Raw genomic sequence first — 26,989 nt, 5'->3', positions numbered from 1 at the left:
CTAAAGTCTCTGAAAAGTTCAAATTTTTGGTCATGGTAGAGAAGGAGACAGGTCAATGCATTGTGACCATCCATTCAGATGGAGGTAGAGAGTATATGTCAAAGGAGTTTACCTCTTATTTGCAGTAGCATGCCATTAAAAGGTAGGCCTCATGTGTGTATACATCTGAGCAAAATAGTGTTATATAAAGAAAAAATTGGAGCATTGCAAAAGTTGGGTGTGCATTATTAAATGAGTTAAACATGCAAGGGTACTTTTGGGATATTCATTAGGAAAACACAGTGCTCCTTTTGGGGCCCTATAAGAAATCCATGATTTTCTTATTTTCTTGGTTGTTCAAAGTTAAAAATTTATAGTGAGAAGCATAGATTTGTATGGTCAATCATTCAATTGGAGGTATAGTTGCAAAAAAGATAAATTGACATTTTGAAGTTCCCGCTCGAGTGTTTTTTAGTGTGTCATAAATGCTATGTCCAAGGACCCAAATGGATTTCTACTATTTTGGTGTGGAATTTATTGTTTTTGGCATCACCATTGTGTCTAAAGTGAACAAAAACCCCCAAAATGCTTTCTTCAACATAAATGCTTTCTTCAATCTAATTTTTTTCTGGTGCCTGCTATCTTGGTCATTTTGCCTCTTTTGGATGCTCGAGGGGGGCAAAATGATCAAATAGGCACCAAAAGGGGATTGTGCTGAAGAAAGCATTTTGGGGGTTTTTGCCACAATGGTGATGCCAAAAACACTAAACTCCACATCGAAATAGTAGAAAGCCATTTGGGCCCTTAGACGTAGCAACTGAAAAGTACTCGAGTGGAAACTTGAAAATGTTTATTTAGATTTTTTGCAATTTGATGTAGCATTTATGATACACTAAAAAACAAGACCAAAAGCTTCAAAATGTCAATGTATTGGGCATCTTTAGAGAGATAAAGTCTTGTTTTTTAAAAAGGAAAAGCATTTCCAACGTAACGTTGGCTCTTTCTCATTGGGGGATCTCAATTTTTTGTCCAACCTAAAAGAGCTCTGTCGTTTCTTAATGGAGCTTCACATCAATCCACGATGTTGTGTTTGATGATCTTGACAACTAGTAGTATAAGCCACAACATGTAGTTCCAAATTTATGCATTGATCTGCTTGAGATATAGGTGAATGGGCATCCACATGTTGATTAGTGCAAGTGGGGTTTCTACCATTGGAAATGTGAATCCATGGTCATTGGTCAGGTTGGTTATAGAGAAACTTAGGTAACACATGAAATATAAGAAGTGCCAGGAGTATGCCTAATATGGTATCTTTGAATCTATCACATGCTTGAGACTTCAATGATACATGTTCAGCGCCCATTAGCCCAGATATGCATGAGATGGGAAGCACAAATATTGGTCATAATGTTAATGCTGGTACCACTTATTTTCAGCAAAAAGTCAGCACACAACCTCATGCAAGAGGTACATTGGAAGGTCCTTTACCCTTATTTACCTCATAGGTCTATTCGGGTAGAATATGTTGCAATTCAAGGATCTTAGAGTTAAGTGCACAAAGAAAACAAGATCATTGAGCATGGGATAGGAGAGAAGAGGATAAGGAGAAGAGCACACAATAGAATCAAAGAAATCCTTTGATTATTAGCCATTTTACAGTATGGACCTCATGGTAGCTTTATAGGAAGCCACTTGAGCTCCAGGACTTGATAGCCTAATATTCTCCACATGCTTGTTGGACCTTCCTAGCCACATGCGTAGTTTTCCAAGTATCACCACTTTTACATGTAGTAACATACAAATATTTCAACACCCCCCCTCAATGGCCCCTCAATGGCCCCTCAATGGCCTACATGGCCATGGAGAGCACACTAATCATAGGGATAAGCCTTTATGAAAATAGGCTTTTACAAGGATAGCTCTCTTGCAAATGGAGTTACGAAAACACACTTAGGTACACTTACACGGGTTGCCACTCACACAAATTCACATGCCTACCAAGCATGCTTTGATAACCTTCCATGTGGGTGTTCCTCTAGTCGGATCGACGACCATATCACCAGCATTGGTAGACCTATAAACCACACATGTCCTTCATGCTACATGGTTATCATGTATTAGGCATGCATCCTACGCTTCCATCTCTCCAACCTTATCACATACATGTGGAAGTGTGTGACATCAAGGATAAAATAGGGGGTCTTACCAATGCCTTATAGAAATGATATGGAAGAGTCTAACCCATGTACTAGAGAGATATCATTTGGATAAAGAGTTACAATGATTAACGCTAGTTTGATAGCATAACAAGAAATAAAAGTGTCCTTATGATGTTTTGGGGAAAAAATCACAATTTGTAGATGTGTATTTTGGTGATTTCCTCTCTTGAACTTAAGGTAGACTCATAGGACTATTTTCTAAAAATGCAAGGATTTCAAAAAACTATTACATGTGATTACAAATGCTCACAAATGTATGGTAACATAGTGTTTCATCTAGATAGTACTCAAATTTGAAATTTTATCTGGCAATCCTTTAAAAAAAATGATTTCAATGAGCCATAATTTTTTACATAGTGTTTATACATATATCAGACACCTAAGAGTGACGAAACTTTGTTAGAATTCTTTTTGACAAGATTGATGTAACAATTAACAAGAGTGGTTAGCCTAGCGGGCCGCATTACATAAATAAGCATCTTTATATACCACATAGAATAGACACGAAGAGTCATATCTTAACTATAACAATATTATATCATAAGGGAAAGTAACCACATCACAAAAAAGGCAAAAATGAAAAGACATTAAGTGCTCCTAATTTCAACTACTAAAACAGGTTCTACATTAAATCTCGCTTTTATACTTTTGAATTATCTTGTATATAAGTGTATCACTTTTGTGAACCAAGATGAACAAGGACATTAAAGCTGTGATGATAAATCTTGGCAACGTAAAGAATTTCCTCAGCATCACCAAAAACGTGAGAGAGAAACTTCTATGACTTTGTAACAACAAACAAGTGTCCTAAATAGTAGCATATCCTCTAGCAAATCCCATACTAGACAAACCATATTAAAATAAGCTCCCTCGCAAGCAATTGTTGAGGGAAAAATATGATTAGTAGCAATATGTGTGTTATAGAGCCATTTACGTGTTGGAGCATTACACTCCAATATCTCAGAATGAGAAAGGTCCTTGAAGGTCTGAAATGGAAAAAACCATTGATAGAGCTCAAAAGGAACATCGTGACCACAATAAAGTGATGGTCATAGCAACATATAAGGCTCTAGGCACCCCATAGGAGCTGCTAAAAAAAAAGTAGTAATAGATGTCTACTCACTATCCTTTTTAAAGACATATGAAGCATAAACCATTGGCTACATTGTGCTTATGATAAGGTCTAGCCTTCTTGCATTGCCTTCTTGCATTGTGCAAGATACTCCTTGGAAAAGTTGATAGGCAGAATAACGACTATCACAAACCAAGATTGGCATGAAATAGCAAGATGAACTAGTATGAGAGGCAACTTCTTCCACATGTAGAGCTTTGGGACCAACAACAATAGCTAGGAAGAAGTTATGCAACAACTATAGAAGCTTCTACGAGGAAGCAACTACAAATAGAAAGACTAAAGGTTATCTAGTAGTAGAGATTGAGCAAGAGATTCATAAGTCTCTGATACCATGTTGCAATTCTAGGATATCAGACATAAGTGCACAAAGGAAAGGAGATCACTCAATACTCCTAGCAATGGAGATAATGGAAGAAACAAGTGAAAGGAAAATCATATCTTGAGCTCCCATAGGAGAAGAGGATAAGAAGAAGACCACACAATAGAATGAAAGATAATCCTTTGAATCATTTTACAAGATGGATCTCTAGTGGCTTTATAGGAATCCACTTGAGCTCCAAGACTTGTTGGCCTAATATTCTCTGAATGCTTATTGGACCCTCCTAGCCACACGCTTCATTTTATAAATGTCACCACTAACTTTTACATGTACTAACATACATATATTTCAACAAAATACCCAGTACAAAGGCTTATCTATGATCGATTTGCAACCACACAATGTAATACATGCAAAAGAGCCAAAGGCATTCGATGAAGCAATAAGTAATCATGAGTGGGTTACATCCATGATAAAAAGATGCATGCTTTAGAATAGCACAGCAGCAGGGTAGATATGTTGGAAGATAAAAATGTTATTGATTACAAAATGGTTTATAATAAAAGATGGAAGCATCAATAGGTATAAGGATAGATTGGTTGCCAAAAGGCTATGCCTAGCAGTATGGCATTGATTATGATGAGACATTTAGTCTCGTAGCCAAGATGTCTATAATCACAGCGGTGGTAGCCTTAGCTACTATGACTAACAAATGGTAGTTGCATTAGATGGTGGTTCCCTTAGCTATGACTAAAAGATGGTTGTTGCATTAGATGGATGTAAGACTACATTTCTTCATGGAGAGTTGATGAAGAAAGTCTACATGGTTCAGCCACCAGGTTATGAGGATGCTAAGATTCCACATAAAGTGTGTTAGCTACAAAAAGCTATCTATGGCTAAAGCAAACTCAATGACATGGCTGTATCACATCAAATTTATAGCATATTGGTTTTTTAGTATGTCTTGCGCACTCCTATTTGTTCATACTAGCCAGGTGGGGTGATAGAGTCTACATCATTCTCTATGTGGATGACTTGGTTCTTACAGGTAGTAATGAGGATTTGATTGCACATCTCAAAGCGTAGTTGAGAGGAGAGTTCAAGATGAAAGATCTAGGTAGTCTTAGGTATCTTCTTAGCATTGAGGTGGTAGGATATGGCAGTAACACTTAGCTTTTATAATGTCATCATGCACTTGATGTGTTGGCCAAGTATGGTATGATGGCATGCAAGCCAATGTTTACACCTCTTGATGAAAATGCAAAGATGATGGAAGACATGGGTGATGAGATAGAGGATAGTAATATGTATCACAAAATGGTGGGGTCTCTCATCTATCTTACCATTATGCAACCAGATCTTATTTTATCTAGTTGGGCTTGTCAGTTATGCAGTTGGCCTTCTCAACCAACACATGCATACACTCAAGAAACCATACTTATATGCTATCAAACACATTATTTGATATGTGAAGCATACTCTTGGCTATGGTGGACACTACAGTGTTGATGTAGAGCCAGAGTCATATGCATTCACGAATGCTAATTGGGCAAGATGTGTAGATGATGGGAGGTCTATGTCAGGTTATGTCTTCATTCTTGGAAGAGCTATAGTGCCTTGGCTTTCCAAGAAGCAGCCAACAGTAGCACTATCATCTACAGAGGTAGAGTACAGAGGATCAACTACTATAACATGTGAGGTAGAATGGTTGCTACTAGCTTGGATATGATGTGGTGGACCCAGTCACATTGTACTATGATCTTATTAGCAGCATCATGCATGCTGATAGCCCTCTATTTCATGCCCATACAAACACATAGAGGTCCACTACCACTTCAATAGTGAGAAAGCACTCAATGGAGAGAAAGACTTGTAGCACGTGTCCACCAGGGAGAGTACATTTCTTAAGTGATGCAAGCTCAAAAACTCATCCTCATGAGAAGTTACAGTACTTCATGAAGGCATGAACTTGTGAGAAGTTAGAGTACTTTCGATAGGCTATGAGATACTCTAACTTCTCATGATGGAATTAGCTCATGAGTACTTTTTGATAGGCTATGAGAGTACATTCTTAAGGGATGCAAGCTCAAGAACTCATCCTTCTCATGACAAGCTTGAGGGGGAGTGTTAGCATACATGGTGTATAGGATGCTAGACTCTATCTGCCAACTCATTTTGGATAGGTAGATGATCAGCCATGTGGAAATAAGTAGGACACATAGCTTCCAGCTACCCGTATATTAGATGTAGTGTGTATGAGTAGGTGGTTGAGTATATAGGCCACACTTAGCTTCCAGCTACCCGTATATTAGATGTAGTGTGTATGAGTAGGTGGTTGAGTATATAGGCCACACTTAGCTTCCAGCTACCCGTATATTAGATGTAGTGTGTATGAGTAGGTGGTTGAGTATATAGGCCACACTTAGATTACTTTCCAATGTAGCACATTTTGAACAAATACACAAAGCTCATCCAAGCTTCTTTCCCCCATCACATTTGTGTGTGTGAGACAGAGATACTTGTCTCTATATTTTGATACCTTGACCCCCCACTTTACAATTCAATACCAGCCCCTTTTATAATTCCTTCACTCTCACTCTACAAATCCTTACCACCCCTCTTACAATTCCTTGGACCCCACCATACAAACCCTTAGCACCTCCCTATTCCTCGTTACCATCCCCCTTGAATTGTAAAACCTCTGATCTTAGCTTCACATTCTGCTCCAAACGAACTGAAATAGGCTTACAGCTTGTCATCCCATATTTGGACAGCATGTCCAATACATATTGCCTCTGCAAAAGCCATATCCCACTTGTGGATCTAATCACCTCAATGTCCAAGAAGTAACGCATCTCTCCTAAATCCTTCATCTCAAACTTCTGCTTCGATAGCACTGTCACATGAAGGATATCTTCATCACTATCACCTGTGATGATCAAATCATCAACATAAATGACAAGCAGCATAATACCTTTCTCTGTTTTTCTCACATAAAGTGAGAAATCTTCCGTGGAAATCTGAAAACCAATAGTGACAAGATACTGTCCTATCTTGCCAGACCATGCTCTAGGTGCTTGCTTCAAGCCATACAAGGCTTTCTTCAACCTTCAAACAAACTCAGGATGAACAACATGCACATAACCTGGTGGCTGCTCCATATAGACCTCTTCTTGCAAATCACCATGTAAGAATTCTTTACATCCATCTAATGTAAAGACCATCCCTTCGATGCAGCCATAGCAATGGCTGCTCTTACAGTTGCCATCCTTGCAACTGGACTAAATGTTTCTTCATAATCAATGCCATATGTCTGTGCATACCCCTTGACAACTAATCTTGCCTTGTATCTGCTCACAGAACCATCTGCATTGTGCTTCACCTTATAAACCCACTTGCAGCCAATTGCATTCTTGTCTTTAGGCAAAGGCACCAATTCCCATGTAGCATTTGCTTCAAGGCATCCATTTCTTCATCCATGGCTTTCTCCCATTTTTCTTTTCCCATGGCTTGCTCAAAAGAAGTGGGTTCTGGTTCTTGTATCACTTTGACCATATAGGCATAGTGAATGGCTGTAAATCCATGATATTTCAGCCTATCCACAGGATACTTGACTCTGGTAGACCTGCGCAAACTAGGCTCACTACCAGGTGCTCTCAAAACATCCCTTGTCTTCCTTACTCCAAGTGTAACAACAGAAGGAATATCCAAATCATCAAGGCCCTGTTCTGAGCCACTGGATTCACCATCCACATAAGAATGACTTGCATTCACATCACCCATGGGCTGATCTACTTTCTCTTTTCCTTTTCATGATACTTGCATACCACTATCTGCATTGCTTTGAGGAGATTCTCCCGATCTCAATCTGCCTGTCCATGGTGAAGTATGTGAACCACTACTAGAGGACACTACAGGTCCACTAATATTTTGTGATTGCTGCTGTGAATTCTGTGCAGTATTACCATTTTGTGCATCTACATCATCAATCACATTTATTGGTTTATACCAGCTGCTCATCTTATCAAAAACAACATCTCCGCTCACTGTAAACTTACGAGTAGAAGGATTATAGCATCTATACCCTTTCTGTTGCAAAGAATATCCAATAAAGATGCACTTCTCAGCTTTTGGATTCAACTTGGATCTCAACTCATCTGGCACATGAACATAGGCAATGCAACCAAAAACTTTCAAATGAGAAATATAAGGTTTCCTACCAGTATACCTCTCCTCTGGCATCCTGCCATGTATTGCTGTAGTGGGAGTCCTGTTCATTATGTAGACTACTGTAGCAACTACTTCAGCCCAATAAAAATTTGGCAGGTCTTTTTCGTTGAGCATGGCATGAGCTACCTCTCCAATATGCATATTTTTCCTTTCTGCAAGTCCATTTTGCTGTGGGGTATGATTGCATGGATATTGCTGCTTTATGCCATGCTCCTGTAGGAACCTTGCAAACTCATTTGAGAGGTACTCTCCCCCTCCATCTGACCTTAGGCATTTTATTTGCAAGCTTGTTTCTTTTTCAATCATAGCTTTAAAAGCTTTGAAATGCCCAAGCACTTCACTTTTCTTTTTCATAAAATACACCCAAACTTTTCTGCTGTAGTCATCAATAAAAGTGATAAAATAATGACAGCCTCCAATAGATGCAGCTTTAGTAGTCCACACATCAGAGTGGATTAATTCCAATGGCCTCTTACTCTCTTGAACATGTCTTGGAAATGGTTTCCTTGCATGTTTTTCAAATTGGCAGGCTTCACATACCTTATGCATTTCTGCAACCTTGAACTTAGGCAATTGGTGCGTCCTCCATAGGACTGGTTTTCTTGAATTTGCTACATATTCTGATTTCTGCCATGGCCTCCAAATTGCGGCCTGCTCTACCTCTACCTCTACTTCTTCCAGCATTTGAGTAGAAGACAGTTTCTTTTGAAGTTCCTCCTGAAGAAGATGCACCACCATTTCTCTGCTCTTTAGAAATTAGAAGAGAAATCAACTCCTCAAAATCAGGAAATTTTTCACGGATAGCAATGGATGTCCGAAACTGTGCATAATCCTTTCCTAGACCATTCAAGGTCACAGAAACTAAATCATCATCTTCCACAGGTGACCCAATGGAAGCAAGTGCATCTGCAATCTTCTTTACCTTCATGTGGTAGTCATTGATGCTCATATTTTCTCTCTACACATTATGCAACTCCTGCTTGAGCTGCATTTTCTTGGCTTGCATATTTGTGCTGTACATTTTTGTCAAAGTATCCCACGCCTCCTTCGGCGTGCTTGCATCCTGAATATGCACAATCATAGAATCTGAAATACTGATAGACAACCAGTACATAACTTTTCTGGCTCTCATGCCATCCTTTAAATGCCTGCAACTCCTATTGATTGGGAACATTAGGAATAACTGGTTCTTGTTCAGCTCTAGTAATGAACTCCCAATAGGCTTTTCCCTTAAGGAAATTCGTCATTCTAAACTTCCATGCTTGGAAGTTGTTCTTGTCAAGATTTTCAGTGACTATCTATGAAAGAGCATCAGACGCCATTACAGAACACTGAAAAAATATTCTATCACTGCAAAAACAACAATTTCTATCTCACAAGGGCAGATCTACAAAACTGACGAAAGTGGTATTTGACCACACAGTCACTTCCTAGTGATGATTTTGCATCAACAGGCAATAAGAATGATTCTGTCACTCCCAATATCTCTGCGCATAGGCATACGATGCAATTTCTGCGGTAACTTTTCACCGACCTACAGAACAATGGTCGCGTAGCCAAAACAAGGCACTTATCTAAGTGCCTGCGGAAAACTTCTGCCACCAAAACGGGCCCCGAAACGGCCTCGAATCAAAAAAATAATGTCAGCCGGGGCTTTGCGCTTTATCGTAGCATATACTACCCTCTTGCTGTATTTTGCGAAGGGCGTCCCAATCTGAGACAGTGCACTCTTGCACTTTTCGGCTGTGCTACTTGCAGAGATTTGCTCCCAAACTCGAAAAAAGGAAAGCGACACTGATCCTCTTACCAAGACACCACGAACTTGGTTTGCTTCCTTGAGCTCCTTACCACGAACTTGGCTCTGATACCATGTGAAGAGGGTGGGAGAGAGGTAAGGAGTCTCACTTGCAGCTTTCTCACATACACAATGGGGGAATACACACAAAGGTGGAGGCTGAAAATAGTTTTCCTCTTCTTAGTTGTGAAAACCAAAAGAACTCTCTCTCTCTTAGTACAAAAGGAATAGATGAACCCTATATGTGGGTCTCAAACCAAACTCAGCTAACCTAGGTGGCATACTAACTGAGCCACTAACTAAAGTACATAAAGATAGCTGTCATCCAGCTATTATTTTTCCAATAATAGCTCTAGGAAATCCCTTAAATATTCCTTGAAGGCTATGATTATTAACCTTTGGAATGTGACGAGAGAATTAGTCAGCCCAAAGAGCATCACTCTAGAAGCACAGACTCCCCATTCCATGGCAAATCTTATGATGATCCACAGGTGCTATGGATACCTAGTTGTACCTAGAAAATCCATCTAGGAAGGTATAATCTTCCTTTCTTGTGACCCTCTCTAACACATGCTCTCTAAAGGGCAGTGGATAGTGGTCTTTATACATATAAGCATTGAACTTTTTTAAGATTGACACATATTACAATTTTGCCGTTCTTTTTTAGCTCAATGACTATGGTGATACCCAATCCATATGTTTGATCTCGTAGATGAATCCCATGTTGATGAGTTTTTATATTGCTTCCCTCACAATCATCGCGTACTTGGGATTCATCAGATAGAACCTTTGACTAACTGACCTGATATCATCCATCATTTGGATGTATGTTGAAAGACCTCGAGAGGCATACCATCATCCTCAAATGCAAGGTCTACTTAACCTTCACCGGACCATCATAACCATATTGGTTTCCCTCTTTGGCAGTTCTCTTGGCTTGCTCGAGAAGTATTTTATGGTCTTGGACCGTGTAGGATTTAAAGTGCTTGGAGACTTGGCGTAGATTAGCTTCTTGCTCTTTGTCATCCTCCAAGCCTTCGATTTGGGCTGCTTCTCCTTAGGAGAATTCTTTTTGTTTTTAGCTCTGGGGACCTTGTCCTCGAGTGGGGGCTTAGCTTTTGATGAAGCCTTACCCTTGGGTGGAGGGGCTTTCTCTACCTTCAAAGACCCTAAAGGGGCCTTTATCCTTTCCAACCTGGCTCCCCAGCTTGATGAGAACGCATGGTGTGCCATGACAGCACTGACATACCTCATCTAGTGGAGGTTGGTCTTAACCTTCCTTACCCCCTTTCCTTCTTTAGGTGCCCTTAATATATTAAACATATTCAATGGGACTATAGCACCTGGCACCTTAGAGTCATAAGCACCATTTGTATCCTTGACTTTATGACCAAGTCTAGCATGTGCATCCAATTATGGGAGAATTCAAGTTTTGGCAGTGGAGCATACCAATGGTCATCCTGATCCTCTCTTGCATCCTTCTTGTTATAGGCTTGGAACACACTTACAGAGGCAGTCCCCTAATTAGTGTCAAACTTCGCTACAAATAGGTTACCAAGCATAGGTGATCAGGAATACAACATTGGTGTCATCACTTTCAAATTGCTGACCTAGCTTATTGATTGGTATCTTGAGAAGGTTTAGCTCTTCCTCGTCGGGTGCTTCTACTACTCAGTGGGCACCTTCTTCGGGGTGACCATTTGTCCACTCATGCAATCATAGAGATCTTTCCAAAGGATGGGGTTTCCTTTTAACAGTGTAGCAATAGGCATTTTAACCTCTATGGAGAAGAATGTGGCTAAGCCGACCACATCTCAAGGTTGGTTAATTGGCTCTCACCCTATTGATCGTGGCTCTTCAAAGCCATGAAAGGGCATATGGTCTTGTTCTACTACTTGATGCTATGTGGGGTCCTCCTTGAACATTTTGTGCCTTAGGAGTGAATGTGCCACTGAGGAGCCACCTGATCCTTCCTCCTCCACCTTTTCCAAGATGGGAGAGGCCCTAGGTGCTCTATTGAGGGCTTAATAATTTGGATGGACCATATCCGTGCCCTTACTGGTCTTGAGCCACTTCTCAAATCTCCATTGACAATCCCAGTAGCTGTTGTGCCTTAGCGAGGTATTATTTTTCGATAGTGGGGTCGGGGTATTCACCCTAACCCTTAGGGGTTGGGTTTTCCTTATGACTTGGCACCCCCCTTGTATTGTCCCTACCCTTAGGCAGTGGGTTGGTTGGACTTTGAACTGACAAGGTGTGTCCTAGAGATGAAGAAGTGGATATAGTAGTTGTGTCCTCATCAGACCCTCTTTGAATAATTACTCTATCCGATTCTCTTCCTACTTTTACCACACCCGTACGGTTTGTATCCTGGGCTTTGTTGTACCTATTTTATTGCTCTTGGCATGCTTATAGAATTCCTTGCTTAGAGCTCTAGCATGGGCCCTAGTTACAATGTTTATAGACATTGAAGAAACTTGGCCCCTCTTGGTACTCAACAAATTATAGGATCTGTGGCCGTTCTAGGGGTCCTACGTATTGGACGATACTTGTGAATATGGTTTACCCTGCAGAGCCAGAGCACAATGGAGCACCAATATTAGTGGTGGTTGTTGTAGGTAGTGGTTGATCATCCTTGTGAGTGTGTTCCATTAGGAAGGGAGGTCCTTGGCATTTAAAACAAGCCACCGGTTGATTTGTTGGCATCTTATAGGGACACTCACTAACTCAGTGGTGGGGACCTTGACATAGCATTGTATAGATGGTCTACATGTCAAGGCATTCATATCTTGGGCTTTTTGAATGGAAGGAGCCATTTGATACATGGAGATATACTATTTCTCCTACATGATGTAATGACTTACATAGCTAGACTAGTATAGGGGACTCTCGTATCACGACGAGTCACTTGCTGATAGGGCGTGTTCTAGTTTCTCCCACTCACTAGGTGGCTCCTAAATTATTACCTGGTTCATAAGAGTAATCCAAGGTGGTAGGGGATGAGGAACCAAGATTAGTGGAGTCAATGGGAGGTTTTGAGCCCTATATTTTCCTTGATTGGCTAGAGGGGCTCCTTGAATGATCAATTGTTATCCTTGATTGGATGGATTTGGTAGTGTGAGCAAGGTCAGGGATGGCCTTTGTTGTTGGTACAATGGCTAGGGGTAACCTTTGAGTAGCAACACTGCTTGACTTCATATAGTTGGTTGATAGGGATCCATTTGGGACCACTGGGGGAAAACCACTATGAATGATTGTCTAAGTGTATCCCAATTGATTTTCTCTTTAGGGTTTAGTACCCTATACCACTGGCCAACTTTAACATCAAGGCTCAATTCGAATGCATTGACCTAACCCAAGTCACCTGTCCCCGAAGGTCTCACAAATTTGCTTGAACCTTTCCATGTGGGACATTGGATCTCCTTCACCTAGGAATTTAGTGATGAGTTTGGAGATGATTGACTGGTTTACTCTTTGAAGAGTTGGTATCCCTCCAGTGAAGGACGATGGCACATCCCCCTTCCTACTGTTTGCACTAAGTTCCTCATAGCTTTGTTTATGAGCACCATTGGTGGCACATGAGGATTTACTTGCAAGAAAAGTGTAGTGCCATAATTAAGCAATAGTGGAGATGGAATACAGAAACTCGTTGGCCGTGAAAATGTGGAATTGGTAGGTCCTAGCCCACTAGGCCCTCGAAATGGCACTTGAGGTGGTGGGCTTGGCCTTAAGGACTGCATTGGTGATGGCCTAGGCATAAGCGCAATCATGTTGGGTATCGGTCTATAGGGTAGGTGCAGCCACAAGGTAGGGAGTGTCTTTTGTGCCACCTACCCATGTTGGGTATAGAGGGGTGAGGAGGCATTGTTCATGGTAGTGTGTTACCCCCAAAGTCCATTTTTTCATTGCTTTGCACTACAAGATTTGACGGTTGGTAACTAGGTATCCTTGGCTCAAAGGTTCCACTAAAGGATGGCTCTCCTGCATAGCCAGTTAACTAGTAGAGGGATCCATTGATGTGACCAAGGTGGCTAGCTAAGTGTCCACTCGCCTTGACCCACCTACATGCAATTAAGGTTTGGGAGAATCGTAGGATCTCCGGAGGACAATGCTTCTAACAACATTATATCCGGTCAAGCACCTACCTCCTTAGCATCAACCCAATTCAGGAACTCAACTCTAAGCTCATACTCTGTGCACGGTCCATCACAAGCCGAAATCTCCAGCTTAGAGTGATGGGTAAACCTATCGATAGCCTCAATGACAAAGCATAGCATTGTTGTAGGTGTTAACTTTACTAGTAGGTAGAAATCAAGAGCTATCTTTATGATTACCAAATTGACTTATGGCATCAGTCATGGACTTATGCCACTACCATTGGCATGCCAATATGGGAAGAAGGGGTAGCTTGATAGATAAGGTAGTCTTGGTTGAGATACAAAGTAAGGAAATTCAAGGAAAAAGGATGGTAAACATAGAGTTGCCATGTAGTTGAAGGAGATATGTACTTAGTAACATGTTAGAAGTTGCATGCCCAAAGCCTAGAGCCACAATGCAAGAGCGGCATGCTAGAAGTCACACTACATGAGCGACATAGCTTAGACATTGGAGCAGTGTACTAGAAATCCCACCATGAGAAAGTGAGGAGAAAGTTGTGCTAGAAATCCCATACTAAGATATATATTCTAGAAATCCAAGGTGAACTTGAGCAAGAGCACATAAGTCCCATTGGATCCCTTTGTAAGGACATGGAAGATTATTACCATCATCTCTTCATGCTTTGTAGCATGGGTGCTATTGTATACTTTGACAAGCTTTGTTAATCAAGGTATGGTTTGGTGCAATCCATCTTATTGAATTCAAAATTTGTTTCCATTTGTGCATCCTTTTGAACTATGTATTTGTAGCATCAGTTGAGTATAGGTCTTTGGAGAGAAGTTCTCAAGGTCAAAAATCTACCAGTGAAGAGCCAACGACGAGTTTTTTCCTACATAGTTGAGGAAACAATTGGATAAATTTTGAACATGGCGAGCATGCTGTGTCTTCCAAAAATCCACCAGTTGCCCCTCCACCATTTTCACCACCACCACTACCATCTTCTTTGCAATTCTCCAGCTACATTACCCCCCCCCCCCCCCCATCTTCTCTACTACTTCTACTTCTACCACTACCATCTTCTCCACCACTACTATGACCAGCACCACCCTCTCCACCATTCTCCCTTCTCCATCATTCTATCTGTCCACTATCTTCTTTACTACTTCTACCACCACCATCTCCACCACCACCCTCTCCACCTCACTTCCATTCTTTCTTCCTTTTCTTCCCACTTCTTCCTCCTCCCTCTTCCTCTCTTGTTCCTCCCTCTTCTACCTCTCATGGATCCTCCACTTTCCCCTTGCATTCTCCTCCTCTCTACACTCCCTTATCAATGATGATCGAACTCTGCACTTGCCCTCTTGCGAAACCTCCCCCTTCATCCCGTCACAGTCCCTCCGTCTCCTCCTTCACTCCCTCATGCCACTACTACTTTTTTAGAATTCGACCCAAAGTCCATATCTGGGCCATTAAGAATGCTATCGAAACCTTGACTTACATATAAAAATTCATGTTTTTAAAAAAAGTATGAGGCATTGACAACCATAAATTTGAATGACATTATGTATCCTAGTTAAAGCCTAGTTTTGACCATGAATTTTATCACAACTTGGTCCATTGTTGTCCCAATTGAGATCTTTATGAATGCAATAATTTCGATAACATTTTGCACTTTTTCAATCAAGTTGTAAAACATTGTTGAGGAAAGCACTTGATGTTAAATTACACCAAAAGCTAAACCATCTTAGCGTGATATTCTTACAATCGTATTGGTCAAAACAAGTTGGATTTAGCACTTCCCAAGCTACTTGACACAAAAATTTAATAGTTTCTAAAGTCAAACCAATACTATTTCAAAGGTCAAACCTAGTATTGCAATATCCTAACCTAGTATTGCAATATCCTACCTGAGGGGAGTCTTAAGCATCAATTATTCCTCCAAAAGAACCTCGAGAGATCAATATCCTAACCTAGTATTGCAATATCCTAACTCAGGGGAGTCTTAAGCATCAATTATTCCTCCAAAAGAACCTCGAGAGATCACCTTCAACCAATCCAATGTTCACAGAAACTTGTAAACTATATGTAATGAACCTACAACAGTTGTAAAAAATATTAGTCATAGTTTAGCTAAAAGATTATGTAATTGTCAAGAAAAACCTTAGAAAAATTGAAACCCCAAGTTTAAAATACTAACCTTTGTGGAAGCATCAACTGTTTTAATTACTATTCAAAATCACTCTCTCCCGTATCATCATCGTTTGCTGATCCTCCATCATCATCATCATCATCACTAGACTGCTCATCACTAGATTGCCGAGTTGTGTTCTCCTCAGCCTTTGCAGCCTGATGCGCCTGGAGTCAAGCATCAGACGTTACGTAGGTGAAGATCATTCGTAACAAACAGATTCTCTACATGCTTTGAAATCAATGCCTTTCAAAATTCATACGTTTGTGTGCTGGTCAGAGTCGCCTGCAGGCTTGAGATCATCACTCTTCATGAGGGTAAAAAGAGAGTTGGTCCTCTCGCGCGTCAGGTCCTCAAAGAAATGGACTATTTGAGTTTTGATCTTGCCACGGTCCTTCTTCGAGCGCATCATTGTATCCCAAGTCGAGTGAGATTGCTGAGCAATTTTAATCAGTTTCTGCTCATACTCGGATTGGGCAAACTCCTCGCAGAAACTTATGTAATTGTCCACAGACTTATCTGCATCCCACTTATCTTTAGCTACCTGAATCCGCCTGACATACAAAATGATTCCCAATATCAACAAGGAGTAAGCCATCAACAGCACTTGGGTGCCCCTGGTATCCGCCACGCCAGATACAGCCAGCGTTCCAAAAACCGTAGGCGTTCCCAATCCCCCTGTAAGAACAGTTGCCCAAACGGTGACCACTAACCCTGCAGCCGTCAACATATCCTTCAGGAAGTTTCGGACGACGCTATGTTTGCCTTCCTTCATCAAGACGATTTTGAACAGAGCCTTCTCGAAATCTGGTGGCACCCGCCAGATCTTGCACAAACTTTTGAGAACACGTACAAATAAACAGATGAGTTTGATTTCGCCCGCAACTGGTATTGCCCCTACAATGCAAGTGAAGACGGCCGCCCTCTTGTAACGCACAATGAGTTTCGCAGATGCACCCAACTTTCCATCCATGTCGACGGCCTGCGATGCGACCCACGTGTACCTCAGCTCTTTACCCATGTGCTCCTTGGTTCTCTTTGCCAGAAGCTTCAATGCCTTCAAATCCACCAGACCGATTAGCTTGTTATCATCATCCAAGTGCACTCTATTACCGATTCTGACCATTTTCTTTTTCACATCTTCGTTATTTTTCACGTCGCTCAACAGCTTGTCGAGGTTCTGTTCTGTTACATTCTGGTCAACGGCATCTTTCCAATCGTTGTGAGTCATTATGAGCAGCACAGGGATACCATATTCGCTAATGATCTTCATTACGTCCCCGTCGTCCAGAAACCTTGAGTCTGATGCGCTGATGACATACCAAACTAGGTGGACTCTTTCCGAGAAGTGGGGGCTCTTCTGATGCTTGCCCAGGAAATTTTTGATGGTATCGACACGCTCTTGTCCCTTGGTGTCCATGCCATTGCTGTCGTGAATGACGATGGGAAGCTCTGGGTCTGGATTGTGCCATTCTAGGTCGATATCTTGCCTCCCTGCCGTTCCTCTCGAGATACTTCTTGGGCCAGCATCGCCCATGACCAGCCGGATGAGGGTCGTCTTTCCTGATCCAGACCTTCCGAAAACTGCTATTCGCGCAGTTTGAAAGGTTTTCTTCAGGCCTTCCTTTACCTCCTTCACTTCCAACATACGCGCATAAATGTCTTCGATCCGTTTAAGTGAACTCAACGGACCTCTATCGGCGTCATCGCGTTTGGCGTCATCGCGTTTCTTTCCGCTTGAGAACGTACGAGCGATCCAGATCTTCTCGGAGCTTGACTGGGCCATCGTCTAGAGACTGAAGGGCTGATGCAAGGACTTCTTTTCGCAGGCTAATAGCGCGGGGGGGCGCGATTGCAACAATGGAGACGAAAGTCGAGACTGGGGAGCAATTTTGATAACGTGATTCGCGTGGGTAAGCTTTTAGAGCTCCATCGAGAGTCAAAGGTCAACATCAAATTTGATGGCATTTCAAAGCCCACGTGGTCACTTGGTCGATGGCAGTAAACTAGGTAAGAGAATTCAATCTAAAAAACTATTTTGCATGCAATTTGGCTGTCAACACTCGTGCCCTCGCCAATCCTAATCTCCAAGAGTGCATCCATCCCATCACCTGCGGTTGAATGCTCTATCTAATTCGCTCCTTTCACGAATCACTCCACTTTCTAGCACGATAAAGGTCCTCCTAGATTTTTTCCTTTCCCATCCCTCACGGCTTTGCCTCTTTTGTCTATTCTTTGTCATCCACCTTTCTAGCTCCTTGGAGTTGTAGCCATTGATTATTCATGGAGAGAAAATGAACGGGTTAAGCTATACCTCCTCATGAAGATTGGTTGATGCACAACTTTATTCTTCTGACTATTGCCGATGATTGTTGTATAGTCAATGCAAGCACAAAGTATGTCACGCTTGATGTTAATTATACTTGATGCAATCACAATGCAATGTGACCCAAAGAGCAATCCGGCAATCCCAAGGAATCATCAACTTCTTCAAAGCTTGTGTTCAATCTTCCTTGCTCAGCCATAGTTGTTGTAATAGGAGTTTGCAGAGAACATGACTTGCATCTCGCAGGCAAAAGTTTCGCATTAGCTTTGTATGATCTCTTCTAATAATGCAGGCTTTATCATCATTGAGCATCGCTTTCATGTATCTCCTCCTGAAACGAATCACAATCTCTCTTGCTTATACCGGAGGCATACCATGTTTTGAAAACCTTGGCAGAACAAGGACAGAACAAGCGGTCTTCCAATTTGTAAAGCAATATGTTGCCTGGCAGTGCCCTCACCATGCATGCCTCAATAGTAGTGATTTATTTCCTTTCAATGCCAATATGCAAGGCCAGTTCCAAAACATAAAAAATGTAGACTGTGTTGCTGTTCGGCCGTGCAATGTGGTGGAATCATCATCCCTGGCTATCTCGGCTCAAATTATGCTAAAAAAGAATGAGAAAATGCACCTCAAGATGGTACATCGATGAAGCTTTGACAGGTTCAAAAACTGAGCAAATATGAAAGTTTAAAGCTATCTAGACCCTATGGAAGCAAGAGGTTAAATAAGGTTGGCTCTTTTCAAGTCTTTTGGAGTTCTCTAAAGCAATATGTTGATTGAGAATGGAGATGAACATGTCAGCAATATGTTTGTTATGCTGACACTGACATTCAACGTCTCTTCCAAAATTGCAAAAGCTTTGAAGCTACGTGGATGGTGGGACCATCGACCAAGTTTAATTTCAAGGCATGCCAATGTTTTACGTAGACAAATATAACAAAGGTCCAAAAAATGAAAAGCTAAAAAGAAACCACTTCGTGTGTGGGTCAGCTTACAGAAGAATTGGAAAAGATTCTGCAGAAGAATCGTGTGACCCATTCACTCTCTATAATGGCAGGCTTGAGGTGGGCCTTGGTTGGCATGAGCAATAGAAGCAGAGACATAGAAGGTGGAAGGAGCCTCCTGTGGAAGGGATAGTGTTGGCAGTACCAAAGGAGCCTCTTTCATCAAAAGAGGATGGGACAAAAGAAATCCCAACACCAAGAAGAAGTGAGGAGGGCCTGAAAAAAGAGAGGATCCTAGGAAGAGTTCGATCCTAGACCATGCCCTCACCAGGGAGACCTTCAAGCTGAGGTTTCCATTTGTTGAAGTCTACAATGATATGCGCTACATGACGGAAGAAGTATATAAGTGTGGCGATAACATGCTAATGGAGTATGATGCCATCACGGATTTCATAAAATTCTTGGGGCCTTGTCTTGTGGAGCTTTTTGAATCTTGAAGGACAAAAGGGTTGGAGTTGGCTACAACATGGATCTATGCAGGCTTCCTCCAGAAAATTAGTAAGCTAGCAAGTGCATTGGTGGATTTGAGCAGGAAGGAAGAAGAAAGAAAAGCAAGAATACAAAAAGAGAAGAAACTTGAGGAAAGTGGGATGCAACTCAAAGTTGTAGCCGAAGAAGAAGAAGAAGAAGAAGAAAAGAGTAGGAGAAGAACCTAGAAGAAGCGAAAACTTGTATTTTTTTATAAGGGCTTATAACAAAGCTTTTATTAAACACACCATAAGCTTCTCCCTAATGATCCTATAGCACTACGAACCACCATGGTCTTAGATCCCAAAGGGCTAAACATAGGAAGGGTACCTTTCCCTTCCTTAGCTCGTTTCCTTCAAATTGTTTTTAGGTTATCCAGATATGGAGGTGTGTGTGTTTTGGACTAAGGCAATAACACTATTTACATGTACAGGTTCGGAGGAATGGGCCAGGAGGTATTTTTCAAGTTGGTGTCAAAGGTGTTGATGAGGGGTTCATCACCATCCAAAATGGACAAAGAATCCCCATCTACCTCATGACATGGGCAAAGGACCATTGGAGTTATGGTGTGTTAATCATGGATGACGTATTGACACAATCAATGCTAGTATATCGGGTTCATGTTGTGATCAACAACTAGTAGCTCATTACATCTTACATTGTATAGCAATATTTTGTATACCACATAGTGTATAACGCTAGGATGAACGTTCAGTGGATGTTTTTCTTTGCGATAGGCTCCAACGGTCTGAGTCATGAAGAAATTATAGGCAAACTTTTCACTCTCTAAGAAAAGTTTAATTTGAACTTGGGACTAGTTCGGATGTCAATTTCCACCAACAAGATTGATCTCATTGTCTTTGCATTGTTTAGCTTGTTCTTGACAATATTTAATTTCAAGTCGTGTGACAATGGGAAAGCTATGTAGATTCGAAAAGTGACATATGAAATGGTAATCACAAGAAATTCTCTACTGTTGAAAGGTGCTATTGTGATGGACTTAGGGTGTAGAACATGCATATTAAGGTATGAAATGTTTGGCCCTTTCATCATGTTTCTTTGCTACTATGGACAGGTGAAGTTTGGGAGAGCTGGCCAGCCTCAAGCTACTTTGTCACCTTGATGGTTCCAATTTGTTTGCAGCGAAAGCTGGAGCAAAGAAAGTATTAGCAGTTGCCCGTGGTGATTTTACCAGCGTTCGACTACGACTACGACTACGACTATTGACATTTAGGTGATATGCCAGTATCTTATCCATTCGCAAGACTTATTCTCGACGATTATATTCTCGGTGCACGAGGAAGGGCTCATTCCCTTGGGTTATAACTCTTTGGGGAAGGAAGTGCGCTGCGTCCCCGCCCACACTAGTGGTTATAATAATTATATATTACATATTATCATACCAATATTTTCAATTGCTTATCCATGCAAAATTGCTTGTTTTCAACCTGGATTCTTACAACATTCCTCTCTTTTGATGCATGTTCTCGATGTGAGGGAGCAAGGGAATCCAAGCTGGATACAAGATCGAACCTTTATTCATATGATTGTAATCCACATAACAATATTGTATAGACTGCAATGAGGATCAGTTTTGAGCTTTTGTGAGCGTTGTCTTATTCATGTATTTGGTGGGCTTCAACTCCCACAATGCACAAACAATATGGCTAAGTCAATAATAAATCACCACCCCTGACATTTGCCGGGAAGATCGGGTCCTAACAACGGACCGTGTGTTGTGTCTCATATCCACATTTTTACTCATTCCCTTTCTTCTTTTGAAAACTTGATAAAATGCTAGGATTCAAGTTTGATTTTGAGTTAGTAATTACATGCTCAATCACGGAAAGGCTGCTTGCTGCAACCTAGTTTCCATGTTATTTAGACATGTTCCATGAGAAAGATTCTTCCATCTCTCAATGTTTGAGAGATGTTGTTGTTTGTTTTCCCTAGGTAGGCAGGCTGGCAAAGTGCCCTCCTTTAGTTGGCCAAATATTGCATGTATCTCATTTTATTATCATATAAGCCATTATTTTTTTTTTAAAAAGCTACTTCATTAAAAGGTTCCTAGTCGACTAACTTTTTTTTTCCATAAAATGCCGTGTATATTAGAAGGGTGGCCAAGGCTAGTATGGCTGATTCCCTAAGGCCGACTGGGATTCTACATTGGAAAACTATCCTATTTCTCACCTCCCACACGGCCATACAAATGGCAATTCTCAAATAAAACCAACAGGCGGAATGTAGACAAAAATCATGTGGCATCCCCCGTGAATACTGGTTTCCATTGTGATCCCAGATAGCATTTCGCCATCAACCCCGACTTCTTGATGGTTGCCTCAACCTTGAACCAGATGCACTGTGCAATCCCACATGAGATGCCAAACCAATTCTATTGTTTTGCCACATAATGGGCAATAAGGATTCACTATGAATCGATTGGCGATCTTCCTTCTCATAGGCAGCCACTCTTCCAAAGCAAAAAGCATGCTTTCCCTGAAGCGCAGGCCTTCCTTTGATTCTGTCCCTCCACCACACTTGGCCTCTCCTTAGCATCCCCAAATGGTAGTCGGCTAACTTTATTGTCATGACTCATGCAAGTCAAGTCAAGGACCATGTCAAAACACATATATATAATATGATATTATATATGCAATGAGTGACTCTTTCTATGCCCATGAATGTCATGACTATATGTACCTTCACTCAAAACCTTGACTTTGACTCTTGACTCTGAGTCATGATATGGAGTTACTCTTGATGCTTGAGTCCTAGTATGGACTTGGAATATGACCTTATATAAAATATACTATACATGTGTATTAATTTAATAAAGGCCCTCACCCATGGGCCATAGTAAGAGTCATTAGTCAAAGTGGAGGAGTTAAGTCCATGTCAAAATACATATATATATATCTTTAACCTATTAACCATGGACAAAAGAAGAAAAAAGGAGGACATGTGGAAGCTTAGAGGCACACAACATGCCACATGTCATCTATTCGAGAGTTCCACCTCCCTCAAAGTCAAGAAAGGTTCATTTATGCTTGGAATCCAAAACGTTGCATTTGGAATTGGAAGAGGGAGCAACTGAGAGAGAGAGTAGGGGTCTTGCCAAATTCGGTCTACCTTCAAGGTTCATGCTCGAAATCCAATAGGGATTGAAAATGTTTGTGTTTGAGAGAGAGAAACAGGGAGCGAGGAGAGAGAGAGTCAAGGTCTTGCCAAATTTAGTGTGTGAGGCGTCACCAAAAAAGAGAGAATGAGGAAAGCAAAGCATCGAAGGTGATGGCCATCACTGGACAAGTTTGGAAATGATATCTGAAAACCGATTCTAGGCTAGCATCAATTTGCCAAGGCTTGAACAATTCTCAAGAGAAGCAGGTGAAGTTCTAGTCTCCAGACAAGCTGTTGTTCCACATTCCAAACCTAGAGAGCTCGGAAAAGGTTCTTATGGAGGGGCATGGTATGTTTGAACAAAATCTAGGAGAGAGAATTCTATGCAATTTAGCAACATCGACACACTGTGGTTCTACTACCTTGGTGAGGATAATACATAATATTTTTTTGGTGGATTCAGCCTATCCATTCCCTTGGGGGTGGTAGGGAGTGGTTTTTCTACGGAATATCATAAAGCCAGGCAAGAGTTATTGGATAACCTCATTGACAAAATGTGTGCCTCTATCCGACACAATTTCAATGGGGCATCTAAATTGGGTGATCAAATTAGACCATGGTGCCATATTTTGAATTTGTTCAATAAGGTCCACATACCCTAGGGTGGGCACCTTCCCTAATAGGTATCATGTGTACTGCCACTGCTGGTGAAATTCCCTTCATTTCCTTGTATAACCATGCTAGGTAGTCTCGATATTCAATTAAGAGTGCTTTGAGCTTTGTTTCATCTTCCTGTGTAAGCAATTTCCCAATGAATACCAATTTTTCTTCCTCCCCTTCAAGGGCGATGTTTATTGTGCAAGTTTTCGGTCCCTCATAGATCAGAGTCTCTCCAATGCTATCGGTTTCTTGAACTTCAGATTCTCTTAGTGTCCTTGACATTGCTATGGGGACACTACCACTGGTGTAGTTCTTGAAGTAGTTAGGCACTTCTCGAAGATCAACCTCTGATGGTGTCGAACTATGGGCTATGGGCATTGGGTGGCATAGTATCATTAACCAATTTTTGAGGCTCTTGTGGACTTTCTATTTTTTAAGTCTCATTATCAAGCTTCATCCACACATGTGGCTTAAACTTTCGAAACTTCTAACGTTGGGAACTGTGGGGTAACTTTTCCACTGGCAAAGTAGTCCCAAGTAAGGGTTCATTTGATGTGCATACTCCTTCAAGTCCATCAGGGGACCATTCAAGAGGAGGTGGCTCAGATTTTGGGGGAGCTAGCTTGGTAAGATACAACTTGTCGATCCTAGTCCTAGTTTGGACTCGTTCGAGCTCATTGAAGTGGTCAGCCTTGGCTTTGTGCGACGATGTCCTCCTTCAGCTTTCTTGCGGGATCTTCTACCTATTAGTCATCTTTGGAGTTTCAACTTTTGGAAGTTCAACTACCACTAGGGCATGTAAAATGGCTAAATCATTGTCAAAGACATGGTCTTCAAATTGAGCATTTTCGAGGCATTTTCAGCCTTTGTTTCAAGGTCCCAAGGAAAATCTCAGTCCTTATTGGAATGGATAGCTTCTTCCCTATTCCATTAAAGATCCACCATAAAGAATGGCACCTCTAGATTGATTGGTTCTTCGTGTGTGAGTGGAGGATTTACCTGCATGACTTAGCATCAATTTGCGAGAAGATGGGATCTAGTGAATGCTAGTTATCAACGGTCACCAATGCTTGGATCCAATTATTAACATTGCTTTGTGTGTCTCTTGCTAAGGCATGTTGTTGCAGGGGTGCTGATTTGCACCACAACCTTGGCAGTGGATTGGCTTCTGCATTGATCCTGTCTCTTAGGATCAGGAATTCATTTGCTGTATGATTGGTCATGCAATGTGGACACCATATATTTTCTCGCCGTGGATAAGTTTGAGGTGGCGGTTGAGACATGTGAAGCTTTTGTTCCATGGCCTACATCATGTCTTCTCTTAGCTTCATGGTCATGGCCTCTGGATGATCTTCATTAGACATTTCTGTAGTGGACTTGTATTTTTCCTTTTTAGAGAACTTTTCTCACATATTGGCTCTTCCATCATCACTGCTGGTGTGAGAGGCCATCCTCGATGTCAATGGTTACTGCATGAGCAGCACTGAATGTTTCATAACTGCTAATCTTTTTCATGTCTTTGTAGATTTTCTTTCTTAGTCCTGCAATGAACCAGGCTATGAGGTACTTATCATTAGGGTGTGGCTCACATTTGTCAATTAATCATATCATCTTGCCCAGGTACATGCGTACATCTTCTCACCGACCTTTTTTTAGCTTGCTTATTGTGAGAGCAAGATCATCTTGTAGTCTCTCTGTTTGAAAGTGCCTCTTGAATTCAGTTTGCAGCAAGTCCCATGTGGCTCTTTCTTCCACTAGGAGGTCTAGGTACCATTCTGAGGCTTCATCAATTAATTCCATGGGGAACCAGGCAAGCTTGGTTTCAGTGGATTGATCTCCTCCAGCCCGGCATGCATCATCAAAATGCTGGAAGAATATTGCTGGATTGCCCTGACCATTGTATTTGGAAAGTTTGAGTTTGCCCAAGGGGCGTGTTCCTTGATCGTTATTGTTGGGGCCAAAATTGTTGCGAGGGTTAAAGAAATTGTTCCCATCTGCTTTGAGTTCAAGGTTATCATCATAACGATAGTGATCTGCCATGTCGTGTCATGGAGGTGTCAAAGGGATTGGCTGAATTTCAGGGGGGAAATTCGGGGCAGAGGGTTGTTGGAGGCATTGGCCGGAGTGTAGTTGCATACAAAATCATCGAGATATGCTGCAAGTATAAGTGTTGATGTAGGTGTGTTAGAGGGGTTAGAGATTCGTTAGTATATTAGGGACCATTATGTTAAGAATTTGCCTAGGATTGTCCCACATGAGTAGGAAAATTTGCCAGTGCAGATGGATTGTCAATCGGAGATCACAACAGAAATTTATAAGCGAATTAGTGCGAAAAGGGGCCCACACGGGGGTGCAAACTAATGAGTGCTATGGATGCCAGAATGGTGTGCAATGGGCTGGGAAAATGCCTCATAACATTGTGTTTTTGTGTGTGAAATGGCGGTTCAAATTGGGTTCAATTTGGCTGCCAAATGGGCTAGTTATGAAGGGTTCAATTAGGTGTAAAATGTGGCCTTTTCTTGGGGGGGGGTCCTTTGGCCAATAGTGAGGTGTGAATGGCCCTAGGATTTGAGGGAACTGGACTAGGGTTGGTTAGTCTAACTGGCCAATTACCCTAACTATCTAATTACTCTAACTTCTAGTTAGAGTAACTAGGTCAACTACACTAACTGGCAGTTACCGTAACCTAAAAGTAGTTAATCACCCCAACTTGGTTAACCTAACCTAGTGACAGCTACACTAACCTAATTTCAGTCAAACTAACGTGATGTCAATTAGACCCAACTAACTGTAGTTATTGTAACCTAACATAACTAACTCCCATTAGCTAAACCCTAAGGCGAGCCGAACTAAACTATAGTACAATTAACCTAATCTAGATAAGACTAACCTACCTAGGGTTAGTTTAGTTTTTTAAATAAAAAATTTAATAAATTAATAAACTTTTTAAAAGAAATAAAAAAAATGGGCGGGGGGGTGGGAGGGTGTCTGCGAGGAGGAGTGGGGGTGGATTTGGGGTGGGAAGGGAAGAGCTTTCAAAGGGTAAAGGGGAGGGGGTTGAGAGGCAGAGGGCACAGGGGAGGGCGGCTAGTGGAGGATAGCGCAAGGGAGGGCAGCCTGTAGAGGAGGGCAAGACAAATAGCGACGGTGTCGAGTGATGGGACCATCGACAAAGAAGGTGGCATAATTGACGGAAGGTTGCGCAGCCAACATGGACTTAGGTAGCACATAATGTGTGTGTAGAGTAGCAACAAAGATCTTCTTGTACTTGCATAAGGCTAGGAATAATATCCATTGCAAGTTCTACATGTGATTCCTACATGCATGTTCTACATGCAAGTCCTACATGCAATTCCTACATGCATGTTCTACATGCAAGTCCTACATGCGATTCCTACATGCATGTTCTACATGTAAGTCCTACATGTGATTCCTACATGCATGT

General features: G+C 41.5%; 1 protein-coding gene across 4 annotated transcripts; it reads right to left on the bottom strand.

Annotated features, from left to right (window-relative positions):
- Window positions 1-1,943: 1,943 nt before the first annotated feature.
- Window positions 1,944-17,858, bottom strand: LOC147893754 (uncharacterized). Of its 4 annotated transcripts, XR_015542239.1 has the most exons (4): window positions 16,229-17,858; window positions 15,976-16,133; window positions 15,770-15,872; window positions 15,498-15,665 (listed from the first exon to the last, which is right to left on the bottom strand). XR_015542239.1 is itself a non-coding variant. In XM_087386169.1 (3 exons), the coding sequence occupies exons 1-2, from the start codon at window positions 17,750-17,752 to the stop codon at window positions 16,005-16,007; spliced, it is 1,653 nt and encodes a 550-aa protein (XP_087242295.1). In that variant the 5' UTR covers window positions 17,753-17,858; the 3' UTR covers window positions 1,944-2,056; window positions 15,976-16,004. The 4 variants fall into 4 exon arrangements, 3 of the variants coding, with proteins under 3 accessions (XP_087242295.1, XP_087242293.1, XP_087242294.1); XM_087386169.1 differs by lacking the exons at window positions 15,498-15,665; window positions 15,770-15,872 and adding an exon at window positions 1,944-2,056; XM_087386167.1 differs by lacking the exon at window positions 15,498-15,665 and having other exon boundaries at window positions 15,675-15,872.
- Window positions 17,859-26,989: the final 9,131 nt, after the last annotated feature.

Source organism: Dipteris shenzhenensis, chromosome 15 (genome assembly GCF_047967505.1).
Source record: "Dipteris shenzhenensis isolate YYH24624 ecotype China chromosome 15, Dip_SZ_1.0, whole genome shotgun sequence".
Lineage (NCBI taxonomy): Eukaryota > Viridiplantae > Streptophyta > Polypodiopsida > Gleicheniales > Dipteridaceae > Dipteris > Dipteris shenzhenensis.
The sequence above is the reverse complement of the archived record's forward strand: the minus strand, read 5'-3'. Positions and strand labels throughout refer to the sequence as shown.